Raw genomic sequence first — 11,232 nt, forward strand, 5'->3', positions numbered from 1 at the left:
ATCTGTGCTGAGTGCAACAGTAGTCCAGGGCTGACTTTTCAAATCCCAACCTCTGAGTTACAGACTCTCTTAAATAGACTTCCTTAATTTCCGGATGCACTTCTTGAAATTCCCAATTCTCTTCAAAATTCCTGGGAAATTACAAGGGAGATGAAGGTGGGGGTGGGGAACTATGGCCGAGATTTCGTGCAAACTACCTTTTTGTATAAGATTTCTGGTTTTATGTTTGGGTTTTTTTTTTTTTAATCTTTTTTCTTTTTTGGAGCCATACCTGCTTTTGCTAGCCAAATCAGAGGAGTGGAAGCTGAAACTTTTGGACATAAAGGAATAAATTATTGTACATTTTTTTTCTTGCAGGCTCAGAAATATCCATTTATTCTTTTGACCTCAGGGATGTGTCTATTTTTGAAGGAACAAGGAAACATAAATGCCTGGGTTACATTTATGCTGTAGTTGCAAACACCTAACAGTTAAGAAGATTTTGCCGAATTTTGCAAAGCAGCCAACAAACCACCTTGGGATCGTGGTAACACAACTGGGAAGACCCGTGCTCTTATTTGGCAGTATTTTGGATATCCTTGAAAATGACAAAATATACCTTAATTTGAATAAGAAGAGGTTAAACAATATTGATATTCACCCAAAGTGATTTTTTAAAAAAAAGCAGATACTTGGCTTTCATGGAGGAAAAATGGGAGTTGTGGAAGATTCATTTAAACTACCAAGTAAAAGCATTATAGACCACTGAAATAGTCTGCATTGTACATCAGCACTTTCTTTTCATCGTTATTACGTAAAACCTCTGGAAGTACTTTGGGCGGTTTACGTTTTCTTTTCTTTGCTGCAGAAGCAAGCTGCTCCCTGGAATTCTGACCTGCGGTGAATAGGACCTAGGCAAAGGCTGTGCTGGGGACTCCAGGGCGATCCCGCCTCCAATCCAGCCTGGTTAATTGTGAAACGTGTACACATTTCTAGCTTATCTATGCTTTGTTATGGGTCTGACGTGAAACTACCTCCTCCCTTCACCACCCCCCAGCAGAGAACCCAAATCCAGATGAATTGTTACAGTGTTTCGGAGCCGGAGCCCTGAACTGCTTCCTTGGTCAAATAACTTTGTTTCTGGTTGTAAAAAGGTATTGCAGGAGGTGGGGGGAAAGGAAAATCGAGCGAAATTCAAAACGTAAGTCCGTACTGGGGCGATTCACCGCGCGGGTTTAACTTTGGAGCTCGCAGCCGGTCTCCTTCCCCATTCCCATAAGGGAAATACCAGGCTATTCTGCACATTTTCACTTACGCTCCATTTTCCAAAGGAAAAGGGGGGTGGGGTGTATCTATTTAGGCTTGATAATGTTTTTAAAATGCTTTTCTTTGAAATGATAATAGCTGTAGCGGTAAAATGCAAATAAAGCAAAAAATAGGCAATATTCCTTTAAAGGCGAATATACAGGGTTTTTTTTTTTTTTGGTTTTTTTTTTTTTTTTTTTTTAAGCATATACACACACTGGTTCAGATGAAGTCTGTGAGTCAGGCTGTTTCTGAGCTCCGATAGTTTAATGGAAAGATTTATATACCGACTGTATTATTTACTTTGGGAGGGGAGGTGGCAGTATAAGGGTATGCTAATTAGCGGGAGATTTTGGGGGGAAGGGGTGGAATATCAATTTTTATTGCATCACCTGTCAGGAGTGTCCAATCAGCGCTGGCTTTAGGGGAATTAATTGATGAAGGTGTCTCCGGACGAGCTCACTTCACTCTGTCATTTTATTTGTAGCTAAAGCAGCGACGGGAATAGCAGCTGCATTTCTTTTCTCTTTCTCCCTTCACATTCCATTATCAAAGTGCTCCAATGGAGAAGGAAGGAACAGAGGGGCCCAGGTACTGATCTGCATCGGGGACTTGCACTAACGCGCTGGCAGATCAGAAACCGGATGGTTTTTTCCCTCTTTTTTAAAAAAACGAAAACCAAAAAAAAAGCAAGAATCAAGTCAGTGTAATTTCACGTTGGCTTTTTGTTTGTTTGTTTTGTTTTTTTTCCAATAATTTCGCCTAGAGTTTGGCACTCCCTTCGCCGGGAATAACAGTCTTTGTTATTTTATTAGCAGGATGCCTTGAGACATACGCAGCATCTGGTGGAGGATTAACATACATACATGTGTATGGACGCGTCACGTATATATTTGCTGCAAATGGTGGGGATCATTTAGTGCCCGAGATGGGAGACCTGAAGTCAGGTTTTGAAGAGGTGGATGGCGTGAGGCTCGGCTACCTCATCATTAAAGGAAAGCAAATGTTTGCCCTCTCCCAAGTCTTCACGGACCTGCTGAAAAACATCCCGAGGACGACCGTGCACAAGCGCATGGATCATCTGAAAGTGAAGAAGCACCACTGCGACCTGGAGGAGTTGCGGAAACTCAAGGCCATCAACAGCATCGCCTTCCACGCCGCCAAATGCACGCTCATCTCCCGGGAAGACGTGGAAGCGCTCTACACCTCCTGCAAGACCGAGCGCGTCCTCAAGACCAAGCGCCGGCGGGCCGGCCGGGGCCTGGCGCCCGAGGCGCCGCCGCCCGAGCCCGCCGCCGGCCCCCGCGCGGCCGTCTGGAAGGACCGGCACCAACTTTGGCGGGGCCTGAGCGGAGCCGCGCGGCCCCTGCCAATCAGCGCGCAGTCCCCGCGCCCCGGCGCCGCCGCCGCGCGCCCCGCCGCCCATCTACCTCAGATTTTTAGCAAATACTCGGGCTCGCACTACCCAGAAATCGTGCGCTCGCCTTGCAAACCCCCTCTAAACTATGAAACTGTCCCGCTCCAGGGAAACTACGTCGCTTTCCACTCGGACCCGGCTTATTTCCGGACCCTGCTGTGCAGCAAGCACCCGGCCGCCGCCGCCGCCGCCGCTGCCGCCGCCGCTGCCGCCGCCGCCGCCGCCGCCTACTACTACCAGGCATCGGCGGCCGGGCCCCAGCCCAAGGCGGCGGCGGGCGGCGGCGACGGCCCGGTGAGCTTGACCTATCGCTGCAAGCGCAAGCGCGGGGGCGCCAGGGACTGCGTGCTCCCGCCTCGCGCCGGCGCCCGCCGCCTGCTGCTGCTGCCCAGGTCCAACAAAGCCAAAGCGGCGGCCGGGGCCACTTGCCTGGAGAGGTTCCATCTGGTTAACAGCTTCTGCCCGCCTCCCCACCACCACCACCACCACCACCATCACCACCACCACCACCACCACCACCACCACCGCGCCCAGCCGCCGCCGAGCCGCCCCCCCGCCCATCACCCCCGGCCGCAGCCCCATCCGGGCGGCTTCCCCGAGAGCTGCAGCAGCGACTCGGAGTCCAGCTCCTACTCGGACCACGCGGCCAACGACTCCGACTTTGGCTCCAGTTTGTCCAGCTCCAGCAACTCTGTGTCCTCGGAGGAGGAGGAGGAGGGGGAGGAGGAGGAGGAGGAGGAGGGGGTCAGCGGGGCCTCGGACTCCAGCGAAGTCAGCTCGGAGGAGGAGGACTCGTCCTCGGAGTCGGACTCCAGCTCGGGCTCCAGCCAGGTGTCGGTGCAGAGCATCCGCTTCAGGCGCGCCAGCTTCTGCAAGCCGCCGGGCGCCCCGGCGCAGGCCAGCCTCCTGTGCCGCCTGGCCGCCGCCAGGCCCGCCGCTCCCGAGGCCGCCGGCCGGCTGCCCGACCTCAGGGGCGGCGTCAAAGCCGAGTCGGCGGAGGAGTGGACTCTGCAGAGCTGGGCCCCCAAAGCGTCTCCGGTGTACTGCCCGGCCGGCCTGGGGAGTTGTTTCCCAGAGATAAGGAACGATAGGGTATCTGCGATTACATTCCCACACTCTGAAATCCCCGGCACTGTAAGGAGAACTGACCTGACAATTAACTGCCTGGCGGAGGGCGCCTCTTCACCCAGCCCAAAGACCAACAGTGTGTTTCCACAACAAAGAATACTCCGAGAAACTAGGAAATGCCTGCAAGCAACTCCTGCTACACACTGCGCAGATAACGCCACAATAGCTGCTAGGTTCTTCTACAGCGATTCTTCGCGAGCAGCAGCAAATTCAGGAAAAGATTCCAAAATCCCCCCTTGTACTGAATTTGCCTCGGATCTGCCCTCTTTGCAGACTGACCCTGGCGTGGATGCAGCAGCAGCAGCAGCAACAGCAACGAAAGCAGAGAATCCCTGCACTGACACGAGCGACAAGACGCTGCCACTTCTGCACAATATTAAAATCAAAGTCGAAGACAGTAGTGCTAATGAAGAATATGAACCTGACCTTATTACAAATAAGCTAAAGTGCGAGTGCAATGATACAAAGGGTGAGTTTTACAGTGTGACTGGGAGTAAAGAGGAGGACGCCTTGCTGACCACAGCCAAGGAAGGGTTTGCATGCCCTGAAGAAGAAACTCCCTCCTTAAACCCACTGGCTCTGAGTCAGGGCCTCTCATGCACTTTAGGTTCTCCAAAACCTGAGGATGGGGAATATAAATTTGGTGCCAGGGTGAGAAAAAATTACCGGACACTAGTCCTGGGAAAGCGACCTGTACTTCAGACCCCTCCAGTCAAACCAAATTTGAAATCAGCTAGAAGCCCTCGTCCTACAGGTAAAACTGAAACACATGAAGGAACACTGGATGATTTTACAGTTCTAAACAGACGCAAAAAGGTAGCCAGCAATGTAGCATCAGCAGTGAAAAGGCCGTTTAGTTTCATGGCAAATTTTCCTTGTCCACCGTCACTCGTTATTGGGAAGGATGGGGATCTGTGGCCTGCATACTCCTTAAACACCACTAAGGACTCCCAACCTCCTCACAAGGCCCATCCTATCTGGAAATGGCAGCTGGGCGGATCTGCAATACCTCTTCCACCTAGTCACAAATTCAGGAAATTTAATTCATAAAAGTGTTTTGGAAGATATTTTCTTGAACCATATTACCTTCCTTTTGTTGTAAACTGCACAGGATGGTTTGTACAAGTCCATTAATGTGTTACACCCCCTTTGGAGTCCTGGTTTATCACATTTTGAAGACAGAAATCGGATTACTTTTTTTTTCCATTGCGGGTTTTTTTTTTTTTTTTTTTAGTAGGGTGGGGGTGGGGTGGGAGAATGCTTGGTTTACATTCCACAGACTACTTCAGGCTAAAGACTCAAGTAAAACTCAGTTATTACGGTAGAGCTGGAACACTTTACTGTTTTAATGCTAATAATGCACCCGGTACCTCAATTCAACTGCTACAAATAAATGTCAAAAGGTTGAATAATAAATATTACAATGAGCCATTAAGTTTATGCACTAGATTTCAGACCTGAAAGTGTAACTTCATTCAGTGAAAGTTTGTTAGGTTACATGGTTACACAGTGAGGTAGCAAGAAGTTTCTGTGAGCCCAAAATGTTTTCTTCTGGAGCTCCTTTGTGGGGTATCTTTTTCTCTCCTCATTCCCTCTCCAAAAGTAGTTGCACTTAATTTTTCCTTTTTTGAGTGGAAAGATTGGGGAGTCCTGATTGAATGCTGGTAAAAGCTGCCTCATATATACTGAGTAAAATAAATATGAGACTGTATTTTTTTTTGTAAAGGGTGTGATTTTACTTTTACAGCCACTCCTTGCAATTAGAAGAGTCCTTTTTGTGTTCTTACCCAAAGGTTTTAAATAAGGTGACTAGTACTATTGTCCTGCTTACCTTGTAGTCTGAACATGACTCCTCAAACTTGTAAAACAATTAAAATTCAAACTTGCAAAACAATTAAAATATTTCTCTTAAGAGCAGGATATTTTCTGGTCTGACTCCTCATAGTGACAAAGCATTAAATACACCCAAGAAAAGTAAAATGAATCAGAGTTGTAAGAATACCCAAAATGAAAAATAACACTTATTTCAGGGCTTTTTGGTACTAGAACTCAGGCACTTGGATTGTATTACATTTTACTTTTCCTGCATCTCTCTAAACTTCTGTTTTCAGACCATCCTGTGTATAGAGCAGGAGAGTTTCTACTGCAAGTGACAATCAGAGGTGACTATCTATGTTTGCACTTAAAATCAAAGTAGTTCAACATGCAAATGGCTAGGGTCTAGCCCTTGGTAAGGGCCATGCTGGTGTACTATGTTGTGATGATGGAAGCAGTAAATCAAAATTATGGAAATTTGCACTGTTGAAAAGCATGCTTTAGCTTTATTTTCAATTAAAAATGCTGTTTAAAATTCCTGGTTCCATACATTTCTACTTATTCTAGATTGAAGAACGGTTAACAGAAATGAATGGTTTTGTTGACATTTTCACTTGTAATGTTTTTGCCTGAAAGAAATGCATTTGTTGGGTGTAGTGTTTTGTTGTATTACCATGTGATGACGCCAGTGAGGTTCTGTGCAAAACACTGGTAGATTTCTTCCTAAATGACAACAAAACTTTACAAACTTGTTACAAAGCAAGTGCAAAAAGTTTCAGGTTTAAGAAAGTGAAGCAGAGATCAATTGCCATTTTAATGAAAGTTAAATCTAATAAATTTTGGCCCACCTCCCTCAGCCTGACAAATTATGTATCTCAGATCTTTGCCATCTGAAACTTAAGGAGCTGCATCTATAGATCATAAATCACAAAACAAAACAAAACATCAATGAAATGTTTACTGTGTGAATTTAAGTCACTATTTCTCATGGAAATTCAGTCTTTTTTTCCCCCTTAACCTTTTAATTCCTACTCCCTTTGAAAATTTTCTTTTGTCTATAAATGTTTCAGATAGATCTGGATGGTCTCAGCTCTAATTGCTGTATATGCTCTGTGGTTTGACTCTTATTGTAAAAGACAGAGGCTGAGCATACCTGCATCCAAATACATTTGGATGGAGTAAACAGATGCTTTGAACTGCCTCCCTTCCTTTCCTTCTTGAATGTTGCCAGATGTAAGTGCACTGGATCCTTTTTTATTGGCATGATAGATATGGTCAAAGCAAAAAATTGGGGGATGTTATCCTTGAATTCATGTTTGTGTGTAATTCCAAAGACCAGTACAAGTTACAGTTAAAGCATCAGAAAGCTGAACAATTGGCTTCTCAGTTTGAGTTCTTTCCTCCTTGGAAGGCAATACAGAATTTGGGTGCAGTGAGTTGTCCTGCAAAATCAATCTGTAAAAAGTGTGACATGCACACACTGGAAGTCTGTCATTTCTAGTCTTTAATTACTGATAAGTCAAGAGAGTTGAAAGTATGATGACTACTATATTTAGTACTTTTCTTGTTGGTTATGGAATCACTGTTAAGAAATTATAAATTGAGAGTATATTTGAACCCTACAGATCTTGGGTGTGGGTGGACCACGAGATGGAGTAAGCATACTTTAAAACAAATATACCCTATAGAATTTCTGACATAAAATATCAGCCTCCAGCTTTGACACTTGGTCTCCAGCCCTCAGAGAATCAATAGTTTCAGTTTATAGGAGCTGGAGAATGAGCAGCATGGAGGCATTCCAGAGTGATACCATCAAAAGGAAAGAAATTAAATAGTCAACACAAATTTCACCCCACAGTACTCCTTACAAGCCAGCCAACCACAGCAAAACTTGAGTTGGGGCTTCTGTTGGGAAAGTGTACCAAATGGTATTCCGTAACTTGCAAATATAAGGTATTCTTTCAATTTCTGGTGGCCCCTTAGTTGTCTGCCCATTCTGCTGTGGGAATTATTCTTAGAACAGTTTATTTCATTTTGGTTGTCTTATGATTAATGACAATATCTAGATTTCCTAAGATACTATAAATGTCCCATTTGTTCAAAAAGTTAAGCCTTATTGAGAGAAAAACAAAAGTTACCTCCATTGACAGATTGCATTTTTACATTTAAATGTTTTCAGGTGATAGAATATTTTTTTAAAAGGCACTATATGGTCCCAGGGTCCCTGATTCCTGTGTCTAAAGCCCAACACTCACAGACATGAGGAAAATGCAGGAAAGGGCTCTTTCTCTGACTTTGAGGAAACAAGTTTATTTGGGGTCTCCTAGAAAAGTAGTTTCCTGATAAGACCATGAAATGAAGATTTAATTATTTTTTAAAGAGATGCGTGTACTCTGTCTTCCACAGCCAGGTTATCTGCCTTTTTCAAAAAGGCAGCTTGCTCTTACTCAACGATTTACTTTTTAAAGCGGGTGTTTTTTCCTACTGGCTTACTTGATTACAGTGGAGTAATCTCAATAATGGTTGTTTATTTTAAAATCAACAACAAGGAGCCACAACTAAACAGCAATAACACAAACTAGATGGGCTGGTGTGTGGGTTTTTATCTTATCTGTGTCTGGGTGACTTTTAATGGTCTAGAAATTCCTCAAAGTTCAGTCCCAAGAATTGGAAGTTTCTGCTGATATGAGAATGATAGTTTTGTTTGCATGCAGGAAGAGATGTAGACTAATTCCTCAAAAGCATTTTTTTTCAAAGAAAATGAAAATCCTCATGTTAAGAAGAAAAAAAAACATTAAAAAATAAAGCATTAGCATCTACGAAAGACCAAAAAATGTGGTGAGTTTTGCTTCACCTTACAAATAACTTTCTGCTGAAAAGGATATGAAAAGGAGTTTCTAGAGCCAAACTAGGGGTAAAAATTAAAGGCTCCCCATCAACTAACCTCAGGAAATTGGCATGGAGGAACAGGGCATTCACCTTAGGGAGTCCACCCAGACGCTCCGGTCTTCCCTTGGATTTCCCCCCATTCCTGGAAGAACTATTTTTAATGCTAGCTTTGGTTTTGGTTTGCTCCCTAGGCCAAAGGGCATTTTGCAAACTAGCCTGGGGGTGGGGACTTAGGGCCGACCTAGGAGGTGGGGGAGGGCTGCATTTTACCTGTTTGGCAGGCCTCTTTTGCAATTAAAAAAAAAAGAAAGAAAAAAAAGAAAGAAAGAAAGAAAAAGGGGGGGGGCAGCTATCATTCTTTGCCCAAGCCCTAGGCCCCCGCTCCTCTCTCGCTCCTTTTCAAACTGTGGCGGCCTCACAAGCTCCTACTTTAAAAGGCCTGAGATGTTTTGCATGAAGCCCTCACAATAGGGGTTGAGGGAATTGACAGTTTCAAAAACAAGGCGTTCAGTCCTTTCCAGCTGCCAGGCCGGCTCTCTCGCACCAACTCCCCGCTCCTCACTGCTGGTGGCGTCCTCGGGAGCCCGCGGCCTCTCCCACCCCGCCAGCCGGCGCTCCCGGGCCCCGCTCCGCCCCCGGGCTGTGTTTGTAAACAGGGGTCAGTGTCTAGGGGCTGCAGGCGCGGGCTTCGGGACAGGCGGGCCGGCGGGAAGGCAGGGGACGACCCGAGGGCCGAGCGGGTTTTAGGGTCGCTTTCCCCCTCGCTGTCCCCCCCCTCCCCGGGCGTCCCTCTCTGGCCACCGGGGTGACCCAGGGCAGCCCTCCGCTTTCTGGCCTGGGCCACTACCACCAGAAAGATGTTTAAATGCCGCCATTTTGCAAGGTGACAAACCAATGTCTTTGTGACTTTTTTTCCCGCCCAGATCTCTGAATTCACGAGCCTCCCGCGCCCGGGCGGAAGAGCCCGCAGCCCCGTGCGCGGCCCCGCAGCAGCTCGGCCTCCGGTCCCCGCGGCCCGCGGGCCGGGCCCACCTGCAGCAGGGGCGGCGGGGAGCGCGCCCGGCCTTGGCCCCCGTGTCCCCGGCCGGGTCTCGAGGACTGGGCCGCCTCGGCTCGCCTGGCACCGCTTTCGTGCGCCCTGGAGCCTCTCCCACCCCCGCACACGCACTCCGCCTGGCCCTTTCTCACCTTCGCGCCCAGGCCTCATTTCTCGTCCCCAGTCAAATGTGCGCAGCTTTTTTTTTTTTTTTTTTTGCACCGGGCGGAGGGCTGGCCAAGGCTTCCAAAATGCGGGTGTGGAATGCAAGTGGCAAAGAGATGGGGCTTCACACTGGGCCAGCCGGCGTGGCTGCGAACGGCTTCTGGGAAGTGGCCCAAGACCAGGGCCCGAGTCCCCCGGTGGGGACCATGCGATGGGCCGAGGCCTGCTGGGGTGGGCGCCGTGGTTCCTGCGCCTGGAATCTCGCAGCGCATCGGAAAGTGGGATGATGACCTGGAAACGGGAAACGGGAGACAGTGACCTGGAAAAGGGTTGGAGAGGTTGGAGTGCAGCAGAGCAAACAAAGCTGCTCCTGTTGGAAGAGGGGACAGAGGTGCGCCGCGGCGAGGTCACAGGAAAACGCAGCGAGCTTGTTTTCCCGGGTGTTTAAAATGCAGCCCCAGTTGTAAAGTGTGTGAAATTACGCACTGGTCTCTTAAAGAGTGCCTAATTTATAGTAAATAGCAAGGCCTTTGTAAATGGCTTTATTATGTTGTTTCTTGTTAATTGTTGAGAGAATCTCCATTGTTGAGTGTGAAAGGCTTTATGAGCTAACCTGGTCCTGGGCGCAATCAGAGGGCAGTAAATGGCCGCTCGGCCGCAGAGGCCGGCCCCGAGCGCCGGCGACCCTGCGGGCGCGGCCTCCTCCTGGGAGGAAGGCGGCCGGGCTTCCAGGCTCTCAGCGAAGAGGAGGCGTATTTTGCACTCGTGGGCCCCCAAGAGCAGCTGGCGGAGCGCGCCTGGGAGAACCGGGAGGCGCGGGGCGACCTCGGCAGCGAAGGCCACCGGCAGGCAGAGTGGCCCGGCGCCCCTCTCCGGTCCCAGCCTCGACCACGGCGCGGAGGCCCCGGCTCGAGCACGCTGGGGTGCAGTGGGTTCTTGGGCTTTGTCTCCAGGTCTCAGCCGATGGAGCCCGGTTCAGCCAAGCCCGCGGGACGCCCGAAAACGCGGGGCCGGAGCGCAGGAGGGGCGACAGGCCGAGCAGTCCCCGGAGGAGAGCTCCAGACCCCTGCCTGCGCTGCCTCCCCTTTTGTTTAAAGCTTTCTCTCTCCCTTTCTCTCTTACGTGCGATCTCTCTCTCTCTCTCTCTCTCTCTCTCTCTCTCTCTCTCTCTCTCTCTCTCTGTCTCTCTCAAACCTGAAATGGACTCAAGACAGGAGAAATAAGGGCTGTGTGTGTGTGTGTGTGTGTGTGTGTGTGTGTGTGTGTGTAACAAGGGAAAGGATTTCTTCTTTAGTCTAAGATAAGACATTCCTATCTCCTTTTCCCATCTCCTTCAGGTCTCTTTCCAGCCAGCTGGGACCCAGGAAGGGTACGGGGCAAGCGCGGGCAGGCGCTGGGTCATTAGATTAACTCTGAGGCGAGAGCCCCCGGGTCCCGCAGGCGGGAGAGGGCGGGCGCAGAGCGCCTCCCGGCTCGGCCCTGCGGGCTCCCCGGGACT

At 48.7% G+C, this 11,232-nt stretch overlaps 1 protein-coding gene across 5 annotated transcripts; it reads left to right on the top strand.

The window, feature by feature from the left end:
• Nucleotides 1-266: 266 nt before the first annotated feature.
• Nucleotides 267-6,181, top strand: SKIDA1 (SKI/DACH domain containing 1). 5 transcript variants are annotated; one of them, XM_081134217.1, is made up of 2 exons: nucleotides 267-1,133; nucleotides 2,100-6,181. In XM_081134217.1, the coding sequence occupies exon 2, from the start codon at nucleotides 2,213-2,215 to the stop codon at nucleotides 4,877-4,879; it is 2,667 nt and encodes an 888-aa protein (XP_080990343.1). In that variant the 5' UTR covers nucleotides 267-1,133; nucleotides 2,100-2,212; the 3' UTR covers nucleotides 4,880-6,181. The 5 variants fall into 5 exon arrangements, with proteins under 5 accessions (XP_080990343.1, XP_080990344.1, XP_080990345.1 ...); XM_081134218.1 differs by having other exon boundaries at nucleotides 1,010-1,180; XM_081134219.1 differs by having other exon boundaries at nucleotides 1,010-1,180; nucleotides 2,103-6,181.
• Nucleotides 6,182-11,232: the final 5,051 nt, after the last annotated feature.

Source organism: Miniopterus schreibersii (genome assembly GCF_964146895.1).
Source record: "Miniopterus schreibersii genome assembly, chromosome: 1".
Taxonomy (NCBI): domain Eukaryota; kingdom Metazoa; phylum Chordata; class Mammalia; order Chiroptera; family Miniopteridae; genus Miniopterus; species Miniopterus schreibersii.

Bases quoted from the DNA above. Each gene is read 5' to 3' on its own strand.
- SKIDA1 (XM_081134217.1), top strand. From the start codon at position 2,213: ATGGGAGACCTGAAGTCAGGTTTTGAAGAGGTGGATGGCGTGAGGCTC.